Source organism: Podarcis melisellensis (assembly GCF_964234715.1).
Source record: "Podarcis melisellensis genome assembly, chromosome: 18".
NCBI lineage: Eukaryota > Metazoa > Chordata > Lepidosauria > Squamata > Lacertidae > Podarcis > Podarcis melisellensis.
The window spans coordinates 12,677,762-12,700,894 of NC_138536.1; the positions used below are offsets into that span (position 1 = coordinate 12,677,762).

The window sequence follows — 23,133 nt, forward strand, 5'->3', positions numbered from 1 at the left end:
GAATTTTGTATTTTTAAATGATAGGTAAAGAATCCAAATAAATGACAGCAATAATAATGATTAATTATAGCAAAATAGCACAGCCCAGTAAGGAATGAGCATTGCACTATTCAATTTATCCTGTGCCAATTTGCCAAATTGTTGATTTTTGTCGTTTTTTAATTTGCTGGCAAGCTCTGTATTTTATATATAAAATTAAATTTCAGAAATGCTGTGCTCTGTATTTCAATATGCTTTGGACACAGCTCATTGCGGGAAAGCAGCATAGAAATGAACTCAGTCAATCCATCAATCAATTCTCAGGAGCGATGGAACATTCAGTGGCAGCTTAAAAAGAAAAGAAAAAAAGCAGGAAATGGAATGGAGTAGCTATGGGGAAGGCCTGGCTGGCCGGCCGGCTGGCTCCTGGAATGGCCCTCAGGCTGGGGCATTAGGATAAGACGGTGACATTTTCCTGTGGGTCCTGTTGGCTAATGATAAATATTACTCACCCCTGACTCGGCATCTGGAGATTCCCTGGGCAAAAGGAGAGAGGGAGAGAGAGAGAGAGATTGAAGAGCATGCGCAGACTTGGGGAGTGAGATCGGTCTCTGTGGTCGGGGAGAAAGAGGAGCAACTCACACAGAGTCCCGCTCCCGTTCTTTGCGGCTCAGGCCAGGGATGCGGAAGGCTTTGCTGCGGGTTCGCTTGGGTCCTGCAAGAAAAGAGGAAGCCCCTCCTTGATGAAGAGTGCTGTGGAACCCAAAAGCTTGCACACTTAAAAAATCACAATCATAATAAATTGCCGCAAGCTTTCCAAAGTCCTTTATAAAAGGGTCTCTGGCGGTTCCTCCAGGTGGTCCCACGCACCCCTTTTCCAACCCGGCTGGATCTGGGGTGCTGCCACCCCACGCTCAGACGTACTTGCCTTCCTGCGCAGGAATGATGCTCAGCTCCTCAAAATCCAGCGGTCCTACGGGGAGAGGAAAGAGGGGAATAAAGGGGAGGGCAAAGGCTAAAGGCGTTTGGGTTAAGGCAAGCCAAGCCGGAGAAACGTCCTTATTTCACTTGGTTCCCGGTTGCAGGATCCGGGCGAATCCATCTGCTGCAGATTCCTGAGCTGCGGCACCTACATTGCTGGGGGCTGGACTAGATGACATTTGGGGGACCCTTCCAACTCCGCAATGCTATTATTCTCCCAGAAGTTCAACCCACCCGGCAAATGCCGCCCGGTCCCTTTGCTCTCGGCGAAGTTCCGCAGGAGGGTCTCCACTCCGATGTTCTCCATGTTCTGCTTGAATTCTTCATGGACCTGCGGTTGGGGAGGGGGAGAGAAGACAAGGCTGAGGCCAGGATGGACCCCCCACGGACCCACCCAAGCACCCGGGGGTCCTCTGGGGGCGCCCAGCCCAGTTGCCCTTGCTGGCCGACCAGCCTCTTGTGGGGGTCAGGTGGGATTACATGAGGAATTATGAACATACGGAGCAAGCCACTGTGTCCGCAATGAAAGCATGGCGTTGACTGGGCTTGGGTCATGGACAATAATTTCTGATCAAATCCCACAAGCCTCTGCATCTCTGCCCATTTTCTCTACTGTCCATTTTCTTTCTCTCTGCCTGACAGGCACGTATCAGCATTCTAAAGACAGGCCAGTTGTTCACCAGGCACCTGGGCCATAAAGATAGTAGGTAGATTCTCTGATGTCCCTTTCCTTGGTTTTGTTAATCTAAGGGCCAGGAGGAGAGTTCACAAGGAGATGATCAAGATGCCCATCTTTCTTTGCCGTCCTTCCTCTCCTGTTTATCACCTCCGGGGTTTGCTAAAAGCATTCCTCCTTGATTCCTATTTTATTTACTCTGAACTACGTATGCATGCTGAAGTACGAAATAGTTTCTTTGTAGTTTCTTCTGATCTAACTTTGTTCCCACGTGGGGTTTTTCGAAATGCTCAGAGGAAATCTGATTGGTTCTTACGAACACTCTGTAAAAAGTTCTTTTGTGAATAAAAGGACCTGGGCCGAGGGGTGGACAGTTTATCATTGACCCTTCCTCCCAGAGTCTTGCTGGTCAGGCCTCGTGTGTTTTTTATTAATCAGAGTCCAATCCTGCCTTGCTTTGGGAACGCAACAGCCTCTCACCTGCCCAATCTGGACGTGGGTGTCTTCCACCGAGTGGACGTAGGAGCCAATCAGGACCTTCATCTGCTCCAGGTGCGATTCCTCCACCTCCTGCAGGCGCTGGGAGGGAGAGGGTAGAGAGGAGGCAAAGCAGCAATGGGGGATTGCGGGGGGGGGGGCTAGATGACCCTCAGGGGTCCCTTCCAACTCTACCATTCTATGAGAAAGGCTCAGGAAAGGGCCCCCGAAACCATGCAGGGGAAGCAGACAAGCAACGTGTGGGGATTTTGCGCGGCCACAGCAAGGCCTGGCCCTGACGCCTTCTGATACCTCAGAGATGGAGGGAACCACATAAGAACTGGACCATCTAGTCCAGCCTTCTGTTCTCCCAAGGGCCAGATCCCCCAATGCGAAGCCCACAAGGAGGATTCGAGCACAAGTTGGCCATCCCTGCCTCCTGTGGGAGGGAGTTCCACAGTTAAACAGCCCTTCCTTTCACCCTTTCCCAAATCTTCCAGCACTCAGCTTGGTTGGACACACACCAGTTTTCACAGTGGACCCTACGTGCTTGCAAGAGAGGAGGAGCCCTCCTGCCGGGACTGCCTTCCAGGGAATAGAAATTCACAGAAAGAATTTCTGTTTTTTTCGATCATATGAGAGAATGGGGGACAAGCTTTCTCCCCTCTGTCCATTCCATGCATGATTTCATCAATGTGGGTCTTCCTCGCCTTTAATCTAAACCGAAAAGTCCCTGTGCTTTTGGAGGTGATTTCCTGAACCCTTTTCCAACTCTGCAATATCCTTTTTGAGCCAAGGCGACCAGAACCACACACACGTTCCTCCAATCGCGGCTGCACCCGGGATCCATGCGACGGCATCAACAGCGCCTTTCCAACCCCTTTCCAAAGATCTCCCCTGCCCCCTTTGCATCCCAAAGCCAGGCCGCCTGCGGCAAAGGGGCTGCTCCCACCCTGCAAGGACTCTGGGTGCAGAGAGAGGAGGAACAACCCACTGCAAAGATTTGCACCTGGGGAGCCCAGGAGGGGGCCAATCTTGGAGCGGGTCGCCAGGGCCCATTCGCACTCCTGGCCACACGGGGAGGACCCTGGGGCACCCTCCGCCCTCCACCATCGCCCACCCAGCCACCCGTACCACAGCGGAGTCCAGCATCTTCTGCTGAAAGTCATTACGCGCTGTGTTGTACTTCTCCACAGCCCTGCGCAGGGCCTCCACCGCCTTCCGCGACTTCAGCTCGGCCTGCAGAGACAATTATTATTATTATTAAAAATTGAACATCCCCTTATCCCCAAAATAATAAATAATAATTATTTTTTATTTATACCCTGCCCTTCCCGGTTCAGAAAACCAGGCTAAGGGTGGCTAACAACAAATTTAAAACACTTAATTGATGCAACAAAAAACAGCATAAAATAAACTAGTCGTATTTGGGCCAGCGAGGAGACCAGGGGAGAATTAGCTGTGGGATCCCAGAGTGGGTGATCTTCATAAAAAGGGGAGTGGGAGGGCTAAGATCAGGCTAAGTTCAAATTGAAAGCCAGGTGGAATAGCTCTGTCTTACAGGCCCTGCGGAAGGAGGTTAAATCTTGCAGGGCCCTGGTCTTGTGGGACAGAGCATTCCACCAGGTCGGAGCCATCACTGAGAAGGCCCTGGCCCTGGTGGAGGATAGTCTGACTTCCTTAGGGCCCGGGACCTCTAAAGTATGGTTATTCATGGACCTTAAGGTACTCTGCGGGGCAGACCAGGAGAGGCAGTCCCATAAGTACGAGGGTCCTAAGCCACAGGGTGGTTCACAGGATAAAATAACAATATAAAAATGCAAAATACACAATCAAAATAAAACCCCCCAAAAACCATTTGCTCAAAAAAATCTGAATTGGCTAGTGGAATGGGGGGGGGGGATTGCTGCATTCTTTCAGGATTATCTCTGCACTTCTAATTAAATAGCTGAGATTCCTGCACGGCAGGGGGTTGGACTTCTATGGTTCTAGGACTGTAACATCCTCAGGCCTGGCAAGCGGTTTTGTGGGAGCACCTTCCTTCTCTTCCCCACCCTGTTGCATAAAAGAATAATCCACATTTGCCCCCCAAATTGGGGGATACCCTCCCCCACAGAGGGGCATCAGGGACCTTCATCACACAGAGGAGCCTGAGCTTTTCGCCCCAGCCGTCAGCAAGAGAGATCAGCAGCTCCCAAACTCCCCTTTCCCACCTGCGGACCCCATGGAAATGCTGTAGCAGCTGGAATGGTCTGAGCTGTGCAATTGTTAACCGTATTTTGGGGTGCTTTTTTAGTGTTTTCTATATGGGATTGTGGGACGTGGGTGGCGCTGTGGGTTAAACCACAGAGCCTAGGACTTGCCGAACAGAAGGTCGGCGGTTCAAATCCCCGCGACGGAGTGAGCTCCCGTTGCTCGGTCCCTGCTCCTGCCAACCTAGCAGTTCAGAAGCATGTCAAAGTGCAAGTAGATAAATAGGTACTGCTCCGGTGGGAAAGTAAATGGCGTTTCCGTGCGCTGCTCTGGTTCGCCAGAAGCGGCTTAGTCATGCTGGCCACATGACCCGGAAGCTGTACACTGGCTCCCTCGGCCAGTAAAGCGAGATGAGCACCGCAACCCACAACTGGACCTAATGGTCAGGGGTCCCTTTAACTTTACCTTTACCTATATGGGATTGCGGCCACAGCAGCTTCTAGAAGCCGCAGGTGGAAGCTGAGCATGGGGTGGGGGGGGGGGGACCAAGCTGGGCCAACCACCCCAGGAGGAACAGGACTTGGCCCCCACCAGAGGTAGCACCCTCCCCTAAAAGCCCAGATAGACAGATAATTAGTAGAATAGTTCAAGAGATGATTAAGAAAAAGAGATGATAGCTAATCAGTAAAGTAGATAATAGACAGATGATTAATAAGATCAATGATAATTAATAAAAAAGATGATTAATTAGATGAATGATAGATGATTAGTAGAATACATAGGTGATTAATCAGGAAGAGAGATATAGGATAGTAAACTAGGTAATTGGATAAACATGATTTATTAGTAAGACAGTCTCTAGCTAGACAGGCAGAAAGGCATCGACCAACACACACAGAGAGGGATGAAGCGAGGACTCAGCCTCCGGACTGTAAATTGCTTCAACTGATGGTAATATATCAGTTAAAGTGTGTATCTGAAGAAGTGTGCATGCACACAAAGCTTATACCATGGGTAGGCAAACTAAGGTCCGGGGGCCGGATCCAGCCCAATCGCCTTCTCAATCCAGCCCTCGGACGGTCCGGGAATCAGCGTGTTTTTACATGAGTAGAATGTGTGCTTTTATTTAAAATGCATCTCTGGGTTATTTGTGGGGCGTAGGAATTTGTTCATTTCCGCCCCCTCCCAAAAAAATAGTCTGGCCCCCCCAAGGTCTGAGGGACAGTGAATCAGCCCCCTGCTGAAAAGGTTTGCTGACCCCTGGTTATACCCAGAACAAACGTAGTTGGTCTCTAAGGTGCTACTGGACAACTTTTGTTATTTTATTTATTTATTTATTTCAGCTGCGTCAGACCAACACAGCTACCTCCCTGATTTCAACATGGTATTTTAACACTGCAATCTGCCCTGGGAACTGAGCGCAAGGAAGGAATGCCATATTTCCCCCCTTCTCCACACCCACACGGATCCCCTTTCGCAAGATCACTCAAATGTCTCTGCTTCAGCCACCCAGAGAGCTGAGTCGAACACCCCTCACCTCTGACGACGACCTAGGTGTGCAGCCCCCTCCCCTGTTCACACACAATCTCCCCCCCTTGTTGCCCCCCAGGGTCACCTTGTCGATCTCCTTCTGGCTGCCCCCTTCTCTCCGCAAGCGATCCAGCTCTTGGCAGCGGCTGCTGTACGTTTCCTTGGCTTTGGGGAGGTGCTGAGCGGCTCCTTGCAGGATCTGGACCGCTTCCAGGGTCCCGGCCACCTCGTCCTTGGACTGGCGATGGGACGGCCAGAGTGGGGTGGGGGGTACACAGAGAATACTTTGGTGGGTTTGCGGGGGTGGGGTGGGGATCAGTATTGTGCTGAACTGGTCAGGCAGGTTTATCCGCGAGACGTTAGCCGGCCCCCACATCCCCCCAACGCGGCCCCCGCTACCTTCTTGTGCGCCCGCAGCTGCTCATCCCCATAGCGCCCGATCTCCTTGATCAAATCCTGCAGCTTCTTCACCAGCTCCGCGTGGCACAGCGCCAGCTTGTCCGACGAGATGCGGAAGACCTCCCAGAGGGGGGCAAAAGTCCTGGGTGGGTTTGGGGGGTGGGGGGCGCAGGGGAGAGAAAGGAGCCCAACCGGAAATGTTAATCAACATCTGCTTCACTTGCCTTGAGAAGAAACCACCATGCAGTTCACTGGCCCCCTTTCCACAATTTTTAGCTGTTTCTGCCCCTTGCGTATTTTGTATTGCTCTGTTCCCCCGCTCCAGGAACGGAAAACATTCTGTGAGGAGCTATAAAATACTGCAAATCAATAATAATAATAATAATAATAATAAGATGTTTTACTGTTTTTATATTTTGTTGGAAGCTGCCCAGAATGGCTGGGGCAATTAATTAATTAAATTCATATGCTGCCCATCTGACTGGGTTGCCTCAGCCACTCTGGGCAGCTCCCAACAAAATATTAAAAACACAGTAAAAAATAGATTTATGTACTGCTCTTCATCCTCAGATCTCAGGGGCGGTTCACAGAATAAAATACAGGGCAGAAACAAGAAAATAATTAGAAGCGAAACAGCGAAACAATACCCCCTCCCCCGGGCAGATGGGTGGGGTACAAACAATAAAACTGTTGTTGTTGTTGTTAGTGCTTTTTTGGGGGGAGTGCCGGTACTCATCCCTGGGGGTCCCTCCCGACTCTGCGGTTCTGTTCTCTAGGGCTCACCCCAGCTGAGTGCTGTTTCCGGCCATCTTGGACATCTTGGCCATAGACTTGGCATAGGTCTCCTCTACAGCCGCCCTGCGGAGAAGGAGCAGAGGAGGGAAGAGGAAGAGGAGGAATAAGGAGGGTTCCAGAGTGGGATCTCGAAGAGCCCAAGATTGTCTGAAAAGCCCTTGTGGATCACAAGGAACCCTCTTTTAAAGCCACCTACATTGGCTCCTGTGGCAGGGAGTTCCACAGTTAATAACTGCATGCTGCATGAATTATCTGCCCTGAATATTCCAACATTTGTGGGGTGTCTGCCAGTTTAGGTTTTTTCTACAGAGGGAGAAATCCTTTCCTCTCTCCACTTTCTCCATGCAATGCACGGCTCTGATCAACTCTCACAACCTCGGAACGGAACACGTCCAGGTTTTCTATGGTCAAATTTAGTGATATTTGGAAAGTATTTATCAAAACATATACACAAGGGATACAATAAGTCTATCTACCTATCTATGCATTATATATTTTAGTAATGCCATTTCTATTTTAATGACATTTCACTATTGCTGATATATTGTGTTTTCTCTCTCTCTTTCTTTCTTTCTTTCTTTCTTCTTCTTTATACTAATCTGTAAAAAAATCTCTCTCTCTCTCTCTCTCTCTCTCTCTCTCTCTCTCTCTCTCTCTCTCTCTCTCTCTCAACCTTTATAAACTTCTACCTCTTCCTTGCTTTTTCTCTGAACCAAAAAGTCCCTCCTGGAAGAATTGCTCCAACCATCCCTTGACCATTTATGGCTATTTTCATCTTGACCGCCTCCCAAAAAAGGAACAGGATCGAGTTCTTATAATTTCACTCCTCTGGGGAAACAGAGAACAGGTGGGATTACCTGACATAGCACTGGAGAGCAAAAAATGAGGGCCTGGTGGGGTTTTTTGGCATGCAATTGAAGGAAGATGCTTGATGCTGCTTAAAAGGAGAAACACAGCCCAGGCCGGATTCTGCACTTAGAAGCTACCCACTTATAAACATACCTGGCCATTGATTTGGGTGATTCACCTGTCCAGCTGGGACCTGGGATCAAGAGAAGTGCAGCTCTGCCCCCTAGTGGTTACTGGAGGAGACGCAAAGCCATTTCCTTCCCTCCTGCAAACACTTTTGCAGATTTAGAAACCCCATCCATGCCAGATTAGGAACAGAGGCTTCTCAAACACAGATTTGGGGTGCTGGTCGGTTAAAAAAAGAGCAACACCTGAGATTTTCCTTGCTTTGCAAGATTTCTCCCCCTTAAAAGAAATTGCATGGGAATGAACAAGCACCTGGCATGAATTTTGCAAAGGTTTCTTTGCTTCTGTTGAATCAGCCCAAGGAAACTTTTATAAATCCGCAACTAGGCTTGATAATCCAAGAACACTAGTATTCTTTTCTTGGGCTTATTTTAACCCCTGTGCAACTGGGGCAGCTCAGCATGACTACTCTAAATCTTAGGGTCGTGGGTTTGAGCCCCACATTGGGCAAAAAATCCCTGCATTTCGGGGGGTTGGACTAGATGACCCTCGTGGTCCCTTCCCTTCCTCTAGGATTCCATTATTTGCTTGCTCTGTGCTGGATCCAAAGCTTCGACAAACAGAGAAGCGAGATCTGCTGGGGTGCTGATGCTGGGAGCGTTAATCTGTCCCGGGTGCTTTAGTTGTGATTCCTGCATTGCAGAGGGTTGGACTAGATGACCCCCAGGGGAACCTGCCAGCACTACGATTTTATGAGCCCCTCCATCCTATGCTCAGGCTCTTATCTACGTGCCCATTCTACAATTCTGTTCTTCACATTTTATTTCCCAGCTGTTTTGTATACCTCACAAAATGAAATTATTTCATTATTATTTACTCAACTTATATACCGCCCTTTATCAAAAGATCCCAGGGCACTGTGCCTCCTTGCAAGGAGGGCAGGGATCTCCGTTGCAGCAGAAAAATAAAGATCTGCCTTGCTTTGACTGGATCCCTGCCTCCAGCCACTCTTCTCCAGCCAATAACAGACTTAGGGAGATTGGCTGCAAAATCCAATCACAATAATAAAAAAATCTTATGAAATGAAACATCTTTGCCAAAAGGAAACAAAAAACCTCAGGCAAGCAAGCTATGGGCGAGTTATGGAGAAGAGGTCTTGCAAAGAGATCTCCTTCAGGCCGGCAGCTCAGCTCTTGCAAAGTTGACCCCCAATTGCAGTGTCAGGGAGATTTGCAAACCAGGGCTCTGTGAGCAAACTGGCAGTAGGAAACTGGTGCTTTGATAAGTGGGTGACGGTTTGCAGACTGGGGAGGGGCGCAAGGAGGAACTGGACGGAGCTCTGCCCCCCCCAGCCATCAGTACCTCTCCCGCACGAAGTCCGCCAGCTCCTTTGCCGAGATCTGCCCATGCTTCATGTTGTGATAGAGGACGTCAAAGCCATGGTTCTTCTCGCCCTGCGGTGAAAAGCAAGAAGGCAAAAATGAGGCGTGGCTCTAGAGTAACGGGGGCTGCCCCACAAGGAACCAACATTTCAGGAACCCAAAATACGACTTTGGAGCTGTCTCCCCCCCCCAATGGCAAGTGCAGCCTTGGTTGGAGGAGCCATTTGGCACCTGCCTTATATGTCTGAGTTTCTCACGCTGAAACCAGGCGGATTAAATCTGTGGCTTTTAAAACTGTGCATTGCAAAGTTACTGTTTTGCTTGTTATTCTGCGATGCATTTTGGTAGCATACCATCCAGCAAAGGGCAGCGCAGAAACGTAATTAATAAATGCTCTGTATTTTCCAACTCCCATTGGTGCAGCCACACCCAGAGGGACGCATCACTGCACCTGCCGCACAGGTAATGCAAACAAGCAGCTTTTGTCCTTTCTTGGGTAAGAAGCCTCTGCACAGACAGCTGCCCCGTTGCCATCCAATGATGTCTGCATGCGCATTTTGAAACAGGATAGGGCCCTTTTTATCCTGAAGCCACGTGGTGAGAGGGGGTTGAGCCCAGTTTAGAGTTGGCTTGTGAGGGAGCAGCAGCAGCAGCCAAAAAAGGCTCATGTGACTTATTAAATCTGTGTGCCACCCTTCACTGGAAGAGCTCAGGCTGGTGCATATTCTGGGCTGCATCCGCAGAAGCATAACGTCCAGGTCAAGGATCTTGACCAGCTGGAATGTGCGCAGAGTTGAGATATCTGCACGGTAGGGGGCTGGACTGGATGACCCTCAGGGTCCCCCACAGCCCTATGACTCTATGATATAGTATATGGAGAGAGAGAGAGAGCTCCCCCAAATCTACCCTCCCTCTCCTTTTAATGCTCAGCTTCCCAACCAGCCTTCTCTCCCCCCCCCCCCCGCTCTGTGCGTGGAGCCTGGGTCTCTGGGGGTGGGCTTCCGCTCCCCCACGTCCCTTGTCAATCATAACCCCTCCCCACCCGCCCCCTCCTTGGCATTCCTCCTGGGGAGATGGCAAGGTGTGTGTGTCCGCGGTCGCTAGGCAACCCGCCTCCCTGCAGAGGCGGCTTTGGCGTTGATGGCTGAGTGACAAAACAGGTCCTGTGCATTCTTTTTCTGCATCCTTCCATGCCTTTCTGAGCCCTGCAAGGTGGTTGCAAGGCCACGCCCTGTGGCAGGGAGTTCCGGAGGGCACAGAAAGAGAGAAGGCGGGTCGGAAGCCTTCCCAGGATGCGAGCAGGACCACTGCTCCATCGCAACGCGGTGTTGTCTGCGCTGAGCGGTTTAGACTCAGGGGGACAGCCCCAGCAGCCTTTCCCCTTTAAAATTAAAGCAAGATCCTAGTCCTCATCATTCTGAACAAACACTTGGCTTAAAGAGAAGAATCAGAAGCTGCCTTGGACCCAGCCAGACCTCTGGGTCCGTTCAGCACAGCAATGCGGACCTTGACCAGCAGCAGCAGGTTGTCAGCATCAGTCATGGCTGATTTAGTTGAGATACCAGGGGGTTGGACTAGATGACCCTTGGGGGTACCCCCAGCTATATCATTCTATGACCCACAGTGGAAATATTGTTGGGGATTGAACCTGGGACCTTCAAAGCAGCTGAGCTGCCATCCACCCCTTGAAAAACAGAGTTAGTCTCCAGGGCGGAGAAGAGAATCTTGAAGCAGGGAAAGTTTATAGTCCTCATGAATCTGAATGAAGGACTGCAGAGCTGCTGCCAGTCAGTGTAGTCACTACTGGCCTTCCTATTTCAAATCCGCCCTTTTATTCAGGCAGCACCTTGGCTTTCCTTCTTAAGGGGAGGGGTGCGACTCAGTGGTTTTACACAGACGTTGCTGAGCCCAGCAGCTTAGATAATCCGAGCCTTGCTTTCGTTTTGTTCAAACTAAGAGAGGCAATGTTGCATAGTGGTTAGAGTGCCGGACTATCACCTGCAAAGCCTCTCACAGCCTCCCCGACCTCGCAGGGTCGTCGTGGGGCTCCACCGGGACCTGGGAGAAGCCAGGGTTTGGCTTGCTGGAGGAGGGGGGCTGGCCCTGCCCCCCTCAGCCGGACCCACCTTGTGGGGCTGGAAGGGACCCCAGGGATCATCCAGCCCAGCCCCCTGCAATCTTCTGAGGAGGGAGGAGGGAGAGAGGGACACTTCTGCCCCCTGGGGCTCGCTGGGGAGGAGAAAAGGGGGGGTAGAAGGAGAGATTTGCTGCCTGTTCCTCCGGCTGTTTTGGAATCTCCCAGCTGCATCCGCAGACAATGGCGCCTGCCACACCCCCCCCCCCGGTGGCACCACCCTGACGCCCGCTCTGTTTACTTGCGGCTGGCACTGGGTGTCCCGGGAGTCACAGAGAGGAGCTGTTGTTTTGTTTTGTTTTGCGCACATTGCTTGGAGGGCCTTTGACCCGCAACACGCCTGAACTCAACCCCGGAGCTTTTGAGTCGGCAGGTGGCTTCACGCAGGACGCAGATCCCGCTAAGCAGCAAACAGAGCACCCCAGCCCAGTATCCTGCTGCCGACAGGGGACAGGCGCAGGGGAGCTTTCGAGAGGAACAGAAACTGTTTTGTTTGACTTACTTTTACCCTGTATTTTATAGACTGCCCTGAGATCTTAGGATGAAGAGCAGTATATAAAATGAATTAAATAAAATTAAAAAAATAAAAGAACCTCCCTTTCTTTTCCTGATGCTTAGTCAAAATCTCCTTTCTTGTAAGTTAAAGCCATGGGTTCCAATCCTACCCTCCAGAGCAGGAGAAAACAAGCTTTCTCCCTCTTCCATGTGGCAGCCCTTCAGATATCTGAAAATGGCTCTCAGTCTCCTCATCTCCAGGCTGAACATCCCCAGCTCCTTCAACCGTTCCTCATCTGGCTTGGTTTCCTGACCCTGGGTCATCCTGCACTGCTCCTCTTGCTGCTCCTGTGAGTCTTTGGGAAGATCGCTCCCCCATCAGGCCCAAGGAGAGGGGCCTACACGCACACATACTCTCAGCAGCAAGTGGCAAAAATGGTTTCAAATGTTTTAAGTGTTCTTAATCTGCTGCACCTCGAATGGTTGTTGTTGTTGTTTTTAAATATTATATTATTTTATTATTTTAATTCTGTTTGGGGTGGGACAATGTTTAGCCATGGTCAGATCACTTCCTGGTGCAACTGGACTTTTCCGCGACCCTTCCCCCCTGCAGGGAGGTGGGACCAATTCGGATGGTCTGCCCCCACCGCTTAATGGATCCAATTGGCTTCCAGAGAGTGATAGGGGATGTTTTATCCCATGTTGATGGCCTGGTGGCCATAGGAATGTGGAATTAACCAGGGCTATTGACTGCCTGGCTCCGAAGCACCCTCTCCGATTGCATGGAGCCCGGACAGCCCCGTGGTTTTCCCCGGAGCTGAGGGCGATGAAACAATCATTGAGACGGCTAGAGCGCCAGTGGCGGAAAACGCATTCTGAATCAGACCAGGCATGGACTAGAGCTCAACGTCGAGCCTACCAAGTGACAATGGTGACGGCGAAGAGGCCCTTCTTCACTGCCTCTATTGCATCTGCAGCAGGAGACTCTTTCAGGTGGTTCGCAATCTACCAGAACCACCTGTACCACCGGGGCCTGGTAGGGACCCCAAGATCTCCTGCAATGCTTGTGCAAAGTTTTTTGCAGAAAGGTTCACTCAGATTTGGAAGGAGGTAGACTCTACCGTGGGAGCAGGGCAGGGCAGGGCAGGAGAGTGCTAGAGTCCTGTCTAGTCAAGTTGTGTGGGATCAATTCCAATCTGTTACCCCCAAGGATGTGGACAGGCTGCTTGGACGAGTGAAACCAACCACTTGTCTCCTTGATCCTTGCCCATCCTGGCTAATAAAAGTGAGCAGGAAGGGCTGGGCGATGGGCTCTGCAGGGTGGTGAATGCTTCCCTCCGTGAGGGAGCCTTCCCAGACCCGCTGAAAGAGGCAGTCATTAAACAGCTTCTTAAAAAAACATCTTTAGACCCAGCCAATATGGCCAACCAGTCTCAAATCTACCATTCTTGGTCAAATTTTTGAGCGGGTGGTTGCTGAACAACTCCAAGCACGCCTGGAGGATGTGAACCATTTGGATCCCTTCCAATCGGGATTCAGGCCTCATCATGGGACTGAAACTGCCTTGGTCGCACTGGTTGATGATCTCCGGCGGGCTAGGGACAAAGGTGAGAGCTGTTTCCTAGTTCTGCTGGATCTCTCAGCGGTGTTTGATACCATCGACCATAACATCCTTCTGGACCGTCTTGAGGGGCTGGGAGCTGGGGGCACTGTCATACGGTGGTTCCGCTCCTTCCTCCTGGGCCGTGTTCAGAAAGTGGTGGTGGGCCCTCACCTGTGGGGTGCCTCAGGGTTCCATCCTCTCCCCCATGCTTTTTAATATCTATATGAAGCCGCTGGGAAAGATCATCAGGGGGTTTGGACTGGGTGTTCATCAGTAGGCAGATGACACCCAGCTCTACCTCTCTTTCAAATCAGAACCAGTGAGGGCGGTGAAGGTCCTGTGTGAGTAACTGGAGGCGGTTGGAGGTTGGATGGCGGCTAACAGATTGAGGTTGAATCCTGACAAGACAGAAGTACTGTTCTGGGGGGACAGGAGGCAGGCAGGTGTGGAGGACTCCCTGGTCCTGAATGGGGTAACTGTACCCCTGAAGGACCAGGTGCGCAGCCTGGGAGTCATTCTGGACTCACAGCTGTCCATGGAGGCACAGGTCAAATCTGTGTCCAGGGCAGCTGTTTATCAGCTCCACCTGGTATGCAGACTGAGACCCCACCTGCCCGTGGACTGTCTCGCCAGAGTGGTGCATGCTCTGGTTATCTCCCGCTTGGACTACTGCAATGCACTCTACGTGGGGCTACCTTTGAAGGTGACTCGGAAACTACAACTAATCCAGAATGCGGCAGCTAGACTGGTGACTGGGAGCGGCCGCCGAGACCATATAACACCGGTCTTGAAAGACCTACATTGGCTCCCAGTATGTTTCCGAGCACAATTCAAAGTGTTGGTGCTGATCTTTAAAGCCCTAAACGGCCTCAGTCCAGTATACCTGAAGGAGCATCTCCACCCGCATCGTTCTACCCGGACACTGAGATTCAGTGCTGAGGGCCTTCTGGCGGTTCCCTCATTGCGAGAAGTCAAGTTACAGGGAACCAGGCAGAGGGCCTTCTCGGTCGTGGCGCCCGCCCTGTGGAACGCCTTCCCATCAGATGTCAAGGAAATAAGCAGCTATCCTATTTTTAAAAGACATCTGAAGGCAGCCCTGTTTAGGGAAGTTTTTAATATTTAATGCTGTATTATACACTCGATTTGGGAGCCGCCCAGAGTGGCTGGGGAAACTCAGCCAGATGGGCGGGGTATAAATAATAATTTGTTGTTGTTGTTGTTGTTGTTGTTGCATCTAAACGCCACTGGATGGCAATGGGGCCGGTCTCTGTGCCATGGCTGCTTTCTCTCAGTGGCAAACAAAATGTCAGAGCTGTCTCCTCCTCCCATTCTCATTTCCCCATCTAAGGTAGACTGACTCTGTCCATGGAGGCTCCATTTAAGAACCCAAGAAACGTAAGGAGAAGCTCCACAGAAGGAGCAGGATGCAGCGTCCCCCCCACAAGTGCCACCCCCCAAACAGCCCCCACATCCAGGGGTTGTATATGACATTTCCCCTGAGAAAATATCCCCAGACACAGAAGTGTGCCTCAACCTCCCTGTACACCAAAAACCTTCAGGGTTCCTCCCTCTGCTCTAAGCCGTGACTCAGACGCATGTTGCTCATTTTCTTCATTTTGGCAGCTCCCTATTCTGCTGCTGCTGCTCCTACGACCAGCTCGTTCGCCTCCCTTTGGTTGCCCCGATTTGCAAATAAAAAATATGACTTATTTGCACGAGGCATTTATCCTGGGAAGGCGTCATTCATTGCAGATAGAGACGGAAAGAGAAACCGCCTGGGGAAAAGGCACCAGTGTAAACAGATGAGGAGAGAGTTGGCAAAATGAGTTTTCCATGCACATCAGGGAGATTTTCTTACCCAGAAATGCTCCGCGAAATAAGACATGCTGCCAGCTTGGGATGGAAGCCTCCTTCGTCTCAGCTCTTGGAAACCTAGAATGCAAAAGAGATTGGAAGTAACCAGGCAAAATGACACACACACAGAGCACTGGGACGAACTGGGGATGGTGGGAGTGATGGTCCAAAGCAACCTCAGGCTGACGAAGGCTGGAATCAGGAGGAAGACGTGCGAGGAAGGCTCAGGGCACGACAACCCCCCCGGCAGCTGCCTCCGCCTTCCCCAGCTCTGCCTCGCCTTGAGCGCCAGAGACAAGCCCCTAGTCCTCAGCGAGGTCTGGGCCTGGAGGCTCCACAAGAAGCTAAGGAGAGCCTGGACGATGTATCAGACCCTTCAAGCTCAGCGTCCGGACCTCACAGCAGCCGAATACCCCAAGGAACCTGGGGGCCCAGAGAGACTGCCTCTGGGCCCGGAGGCCCCACAAGGAGCGAGGCTGCTGAATCAGGCCACGTAGCCCACCACCCTGTCCTCACTGTGGCCAACCAGGTGCCGCAAAGGGAAACTGAGCAAGCAGGATTCGAACGCAAGAGCAACTCTCCCTTCCTGTGGTTTCCAGCAAGGAAGAAACGGTGGAAGCAGAACAGAGCTACTGTGGCTAACAGCCAGCAATAGCCTCCCTGGCTCCATGGATTTGTCCCATCAAATCATAGAGTTGGAAGGGACCCTGAGGGTCATCCAGCCCAACCCCCTGCAAGGCAGGAATAGGTAGCTGTCCCTTACAGGAATCGAACCTGCAACCTTGGCATTATCAGCACCACCCAATCCTCTTTTACCTGGGAGCGTGCGAAGATCTCTTGTGCAAGCTAGGCGGAAGTTCCCCAACCAGGGGGCAGGTGGGGGGGGGAATGTTGCTCCACATTCTCTGCATGCTGAGGTGGGTTGGACTAGATGACCCTTGGGGACCCTTCCAACTCTTTGATTCTATATTACATTACATTGCATTATATTAATTTCTATTCTGCCCTTTCCCCCAGGCTGGTTCTCAGGGCGGCTTATGACAAATTAAATTAAATATAAATAAGACGCAAATATAAATAAGACACCATTTAAAAGTAATGTTCTGTTCCGTTATTGTTTGCAGTTTGTGATCCATGCAAATGAAAAGCAGCATAGGAAAATGAAATGAAATGTGAGAGAATTAAAACAATACTAAAAAAAAAACCCACAATTTTTTAAAAATTGAGATATTAAAAATGCCACAGCCCTATGAAAAGCCCTTTCCTTAACTGATCTATCGATGGCATTTCTCCGGGGGGGGGGTTCTCCTCCTCTCCTCATTGGGCCCCACAACAACCCTACAAGGCAGGCCCAGTGGGGCGAGCAGGGGGGATTCGAACCCTGGTCTCTCCCAGGTCTGACTCCCGAACTGCGACAGGCGGGTGGCTCTCTGGGGAACCCAGCGCCTGGCCTTCCTTACCCCCCTTCGGAGAGAGCACAACTTCTCCCCTCCCTGAAATGCAAACATCCCGAAAGGCAGTTTCACCCTCCAGCGCAGGATGGAAACAGAAAAGAAAGCACAGGAAACGGAAGAATTGCAAGAGAAAATGGCCGCGTCTGTTGCTGCCCTTAAGCAAACTGAGGTTTGAAGCTGGTGCTGGAACCTGAACCCAGGACCCACCCTAGATTTTAAACAGCTGACATTTGCAAACCACCCCTCCTCTCATGCTAAAAGAGAGAGGACCCAGGCATCCTGCTCTAACCACTCATCTCCCCTCCCCAGTACTGTCAACCTCCTGCAAAGTCGGCCCAGGAGTGAGCATTTTGCAGAGAAAACCGCCCTGCCACTCACCCTTTGCAGGAGGGAAGTCTGCCCTCTCCGAAGGCTCATATTCTCAGTTCCTGCACACAAAGGATCTCACGGGAAAGCACCCTGGGGTGGGGAAGACAAGAAAATAAAAGGAGAGCGGAAAGCAGGTGATTCGAACCCAGTTCCAGTTTTGCTTCTGTATTTCTGCAACACCGAAAGCAGAGAAACAGAAGTGGAGATAAGGGAGTGTTGAAAATCCTTGTGGTTCCGCTGCAGCCACGCTCCACAACCTCCCTTGCAAACGCTGCTAATTTGTGTGTTTTTACGGCTTCTTGTTAATTGCCTTTTTTGCAACAGTGACAAATATCAGCCGCCAGACCCTCCGATAAGCGGGAAAGGGATCTCCCCAGAGGGCGTCCAGAGATTAAATTTTAAAAAGTAAATAAATGCACATCCTGCAACGGGGGGGGGGGCGTTGCATGGGTTAGGGCAATTTAATTTTGGAATTGAAGGATGGTAAGAGTTGGAAGGGAACCCTAGGGGTCATCCAGTCCAACCCGCTGCAATGCAGGAATTTCAGCTGAAGAATCCCTGACAGATGGCCTCCCCCAACCTCTGCTGAAAAACCTCCAAGAAAGGAGGCAGATTTTTCTGCCAGGAAGTTCTTCCAAAGCACAGAACTGGAAGGGACACCCAAGGGTCATCTAGCCCAACCCTCTCCAAGCCAGGAGCCCGACTGCTGGGATCAGGCCGAAGGGGGACTATCCAGTCCAGAATCCTCTTCTCCCTCGGCTGTGCCCCCTTTGGCTCTGATCCCACTGTCTGGCTCTTCTCGTGGATCTTCCAGGTCCACAAGCAGTCTATCTGGATTCCTAGGTTCTTAGCGGCATAGGAGCACCAGGCTGGGCTAGGTGGGCCCCCTTGGGGTCCGATCCAGCAGGCTCTTTCTTATGAGACCCCAGGCCGGTCGCAGAGATCGCCTGCCTTGCGCAAGGAGAAGGAATCGCCCCAGGCGACTCACTTGGCCTTATTGACATGTCCAAGCCGGACAACGGAGAGGCAAACCTGCAGGGGCCAAAGGAAGGAAGGGAGGGAAGGAGGAAGGGTGTTTGTTGATGCCATTTGCTGGAAACCACAGGAGGGAAGAGTGGCTCTCGTGCTTGGATCCTGCATGTGGGTTTCATAGAGTCATAGAGTTGGAAGGGACCCAGGGGCCATCTAGTCGGCCGCTGTGAGAACAGGGTGCTGGGCTAGACAGGCCCCCTTTGGGTCTAATCCATCAGTCCAGCTCTTATGATGTCCTCATGGAGCCTCCAGACCCAGAGGCAGTCTATATGCCTTCCCAGGTCACATGGGGCATTTCGCCACTAGGAGGCTGAGCTACGTGGGTCTCCTTTGGGTCTGATCCAGCAGCCTGGCTCTTATTATGGAACTTCCAGGCCCAGAGGCAGTCTATCTGAATTCCTAGGGTTAGTGGGGTATTTGGCCACTGTGAGGCGGACGTGATGGGGCTCCCCCTGGGCCTGATCCCACCCCTCAGCCTCCGCATAGGAGTGAAGGTCTGATCCAGTTCCCAATCTGGGTTGATGGCGTCTTCCAAAACTGTATTTTAATATGCAGTTTTATTTCACTATCTCAAGGGGAGGCGTTGCCATGGAAATGAACAACAAGATCTGGTCCCTCAGATCCTCAGGATACAGATCCGTTTAAAGCAAAGTCATAAAACAAGCAGCCCCCCCCCCAATGCTCCAGTGACCGTCACCCCAAAGGGAGCGACCCCAAGATAAGTACTGGCACCACAAAGTCCCTCAATTTTGCTGTGATTCCTGCCTTGCAGGGGGTTGGGCTGGATGACCCTCAGGGTCCCTTCCAACTCTGCAATCCTATGTCACTTGTGGTGGGAATGTAAGTTGGTGCAAAATTTCGGGGGTTCAATAATCACCCTTATCCAAGAAACTATCGTTTGTTGTCCAGAATTAACAGATTGTTTTTTAACGATACCAATTGTCAAAATAATTGGTCTCATCTTCGATCTCGACAGCTCAAATAGTAATTGCAACTCAGGGGAAACAAGCCCAACATCTTACACTGAGCACTTGGTTGCTGTCACTCACGGAGAAAATTAGGCATAATTTGAGATTTCTATGAGGACTAGGACCCCGACCCCCCCGGCACTTTCTATATGATTTTGCATTCCTTTATTACATTGGATAATGCTAATAAAAAGGAATCGGTTGTTTTAACTGAAGTGCAGTTGGACTTATTCTGCACGCCAGTTTTTCAGTTTTCAGTTCAGTTTTCACCTACGATTACAACAGCTTTATAAAGTGATATAAGAAAATCCTTACCAATAAAAGAACAGATGTTGGCAGTTTAAAGATATATATGTATATTTACTCCAGCCTGCGCTTCTGCAGAGGCAAGATCAGGCCTTTGACGCCCCCCCCCCACTGCAGACAGGGCCTAGCAAACATTGCGCACCTGGGGGGACAGGTGTCCTGCCTCTCCCCCCCACCGCCCGAAAAAAGCCACCTGTTCACACACACAGAAGATATATATATGCAGAAATATATTCCATCCAGGTGGCAGAGAGATAAGGAAGACAAAGGTTTCTTCCTTGCAGCAAATCTGGCCTGGGAGAGGTTCCTGCAAAAATTACCTGTCCAGGTAAGGAGCAGGGAAGGAAAAGAGGTTCGAGGATGCACCTGCGCTCATTTTAAGGTTTGATATTTTATGGATGTTTTTGTATTTTGCAGGAAGCCGCCCAGAAGTGGCTGGGGAAACATCATCATCATCATCATCATCATTATTATTATTATTATTATTATTTCCCCCATTTTGTTCCCCAGAAAGGAGCAACTGGTGCTTGGCCGCCTGGCAGGAAAAGCATCTCCACCTCCGTCCTTCTGACACCAGTTCTGGCATTTGCCAAGGGCCAAAAGGTGGGCAGGATGAGGAGCCAATCCTGACCGGGTGCTGCGCGTCTTGTGCAATGGAGAAAGGCAGACGAGTTGGCACAGGTCCAAAGCCAGAGCAACAGCATAGTGACCATTTCAGGCCTTTGCAAATGGGATCCTGACCCAGCCTGAACTGCCCCCTCCACACACCCCTTTCTCAGGTGCACTTGGCCCTCCATCACTGCCTTATTTTTGCAGGATCTCGACCTGTCTCCGTTCAGCTACGCAGCCAGACATGGCTTGGCCATACACAGCATCCACAGACATTTTTTTACATGCACACACATATATATAATTTGCACACACACACTTTTCTCAGGAAATGCACCTTCCAAATTATTATTATTATTATTATTATTATTATTATTATTATTATTATTATTATTAAGCTTCCTTCTCCATTCTCATGAATAACAACACCTTCGTCCAAGCCACAACAACGCATCAGGCAAGTTCATGCAATGCCCTGCAAACATGCAATGAAAAATATATATTACCGTAATTGTTTTTCTCCCACGGTGGGATTCTAATTTTTTTGCGCTGGATCAGAACCAAGAAATTTGGAAGCAGCTTCCCCCACCCCCTAAAAATTAACCCACAGCGTCCGCCTCTTGATACTGCTAATTAGGTTTTTTCTTTATCTCCCCCACCCGAATTAAATACTGCAAACAGGGGTCTGGGGGGGTGGCTGGATCCACCCCCGATCTTTGAAATTCTTGCATGGGCAGTTTTCTTGCAACGCTGCAGGTCCCCCCCCCCAAAAAAAACCTGCATGGGTGTGCAAAAGGTGGGTGATAATAATACCAGGCCCGGGGGGGGGGCAAATGCACTGACCTGTTTCCGCCCCTCGGCATCCCCGGCACCTGCTCCGCTCCCCTCTTTCGTTTTTGCAAAAAAGAGGGGGGAAGGGAGAGGGGGGAGGAGAAAAGGCTGCCCCCCCCCGCGCTGCAGGGAGGAGGAGGAAAGGGGCGGGGCCCCGAGGAGGAAAGGAGGCTGGCTCCTGATTGGCTGCCCCGCCCGCCAGCAAACGCGGCTTCTGGGCTAGCCTCGCCCCCCCGTCCCAGCCCCCCCCGGGAAAATCATTTGCATATTTAAAGAGGCCGCATCCTTTTCACCTGCTTGTAAACTGTCGTTTGGGGGATGGGGGGCAACGTAGGGAGAGAGGCAAAAAATGCATCTCTGTCCAACTGCACAAAGCCAACAATATAAAAACCCCTCCCCAATAACTACAAAATAGGGGGGGGCTTAGAATCATAGAATTGTAGGTTTGGGAGGAACCGTGAGAGTCATCTAGCCACCCCCCCCCCGCAAGGCTGGAATCTCAGCTATTGAACCTGACCTATGTGCGAAGGAGGAGGAGCCACCCCATTTCTGGCCCCCCAGGAACCACCAAGAAATCACAGAATTGTACAGTTGAAAGGGGCCCCCAAGGGTCATCCAGTCCAACCCCCTGCAAGCAGGAATATGCAGCTGTCCCATGTGGGGATCGAATCTGCGCCTTTGGTATTGTCAGCACCAGGCTCCACCCAACTGAGCTATCCAGGCTCACAACAGCCCTATGATGGATCTCTCCATCCACACCAGTGGCATAACAGCCTGCGTGGCTTACACTTCAATCCGACATGCAAACGCACCCCCCCACCCCACTTGGCCTAAGGCAGGACCGAGCCTCGCTTTCAGAGCTGCATCCCCAAGATCAAGGGTTTGTGTTGACCCAGGTGGCATCCTGCGTCCTTGCAAGGCTCAACTCAGCACTGCAGGCCTCAGAAGACGGAAAAAGCCCAAGTTGCAAAAAGCAGGCCAGAAGGAGGAAGCTCAGAGAAACAGCAGGTGCAATTAAAAAAAGAAACCAACCCACAAAACGAAGAACTTGCTTGGCAGAGGAAGGCGGTTCGTCATCTCCTGTGTGAAACTAGAACTTGTTCTGCTAAGACAATGAATGGCTGTGATGGTCAACAGTGATGCAGTGCGGAGCCCTGGGTTAGATCACAGAATAGAATTGTAGAATTGCAAAATTGGAAGGGCCCCCAAGGGCCATCCAGACCCCTTGCAAGGGAGGAATCTCAGCTAACGCATCCCTGACAGATGGCCTTCCAACCTCTGCTCAAAGATCTCCAAGGAAGGAGAGTCCACCACTGTTCCGCTCTTGAACAGCTCTTACCGTCAGAAAGGTCTTCCTGATGTGGAGTCAGAATCTCTTTTCTTGTAACTTGAAGCCAGGGATTCAAGTCCTGCCCTCCAGAGCAGGAGGAAACAAGCTTGTTCCCTCTTCCATGTGACAGCCCCTGAGCTCAACATACCCAACTCCCTCAACTGCTCCTCATCAGGCTTCGCCATCATCCTCTGCTCACATTCCAGCATATTTGTTTGGCAATCTCCTCCTTAAATTGTGGTGCCCAGATCTGGACACAGTATTCCAGGTGTGACCTGACCAAGGCAGAATAGAGTGGCACTATGACTTCTCTTGATGCAATCTAGAATAGTGCTAGCTCTCTTTTTGCTGCTGCATCACACTGTTAACTCATGTTTGGCTTGTGGTTCACCAAGACCTGTAGATCCTTTCCCCATGTACTACTGGAAAACCAGGTGTCCCCCTTCCTACATTTATGCATCTGGTTCTTCCAGCCCAAGTGCCAAACCTGATATTTGTCCCTTTGAAAATCCGTTTTGTTAGTTTGAGCCCAAGTCTCCAATCATTTTGATTCTGTTTTTTGCGGCATTCACTCCCCCTCCCCGTTTGGAGCTGTCTGCAGATTCAATGAGCATCCCCTCGATTCCTTTGCCCAGGTTGTTTGTAAAGATGACACAGTCATTGAGAGCGAGGCAATGCAGAATTAAATGGGGCAACCTGAAGGCTCCACCGATTAATGGGTTAGATCCACCTTCGCCAACCTGGTCTTCTTGAGTGCAGCT

At 50.8% G+C, this 23,133-nt stretch overlaps 1 protein-coding gene and 1 long non-coding RNA gene across 5 annotated transcripts in view; one reads left to right on the top strand and one right to left on the bottom strand.

The window, feature by feature from the left end:
* The window catches only part of FCHO1 (FCH and mu domain containing endocytic adaptor 1), a 35,639-nt gene extending 14,460 nt beyond the window's left edge, over window positions 1–21,179 (bottom strand). For 2 of the 4 annotated variants that reach the window (XM_081895427.1, XM_081895430.1), the window contains exons 1-13: window positions 21,055–21,179; window positions 17,306–17,467; window positions 15,478–15,551; window positions 9,368–9,459; window positions 7,019–7,093; window positions 6,236–6,377; window positions 5,922–6,074; window positions 3,248–3,352; window positions 2,117–2,215; window positions 1,195–1,291; window positions 908–952; window positions 622–694; window positions 492–516 (exon numbers count right to left, since the gene is read on the bottom strand). In XM_081895427.1, coding sequence (XP_081751553.1) covers window positions 492–516; window positions 622–694; window positions 908–952; window positions 1,195–1,291; window positions 2,117–2,215; window positions 3,248–3,352; window positions 5,922–6,074; window positions 6,236–6,377; window positions 7,019–7,093; window positions 9,368–9,459; window positions 15,478–15,504 — 933 coding nt within the window. In that variant the 5' untranslated portion in view covers window positions 15,505–15,551; window positions 17,306–17,467; window positions 21,055–21,179. Of the gene's footprint in view, window positions 1–491; window positions 517–621; window positions 695–907; window positions 953–1,194; window positions 1,292–2,116; window positions 2,216–3,247; window positions 3,353–5,921; window positions 6,075–6,235; window positions 6,378–7,018; window positions 7,094–9,367; window positions 9,460–15,477; window positions 15,552–16,933; window positions 17,118–17,305; window positions 17,468–21,054 lie in introns of those variants that run through there. The other 2 variants (XM_081895428.1, XM_081895429.1) reach the window with 2 other exon arrangements.
* Window positions 15,561–23,133, top strand: part of LOC309361024 — a 215,087-nt gene continuing 207,514 nt past the window's right edge. The window contains exon 1 of the long non-coding RNA XR_014164306.1: window positions 15,561–16,211. This is a non-coding gene — a long non-coding RNA (uncharacterized lncRNA). The remainder of the gene's footprint in view (window positions 16,212–23,133) is intronic.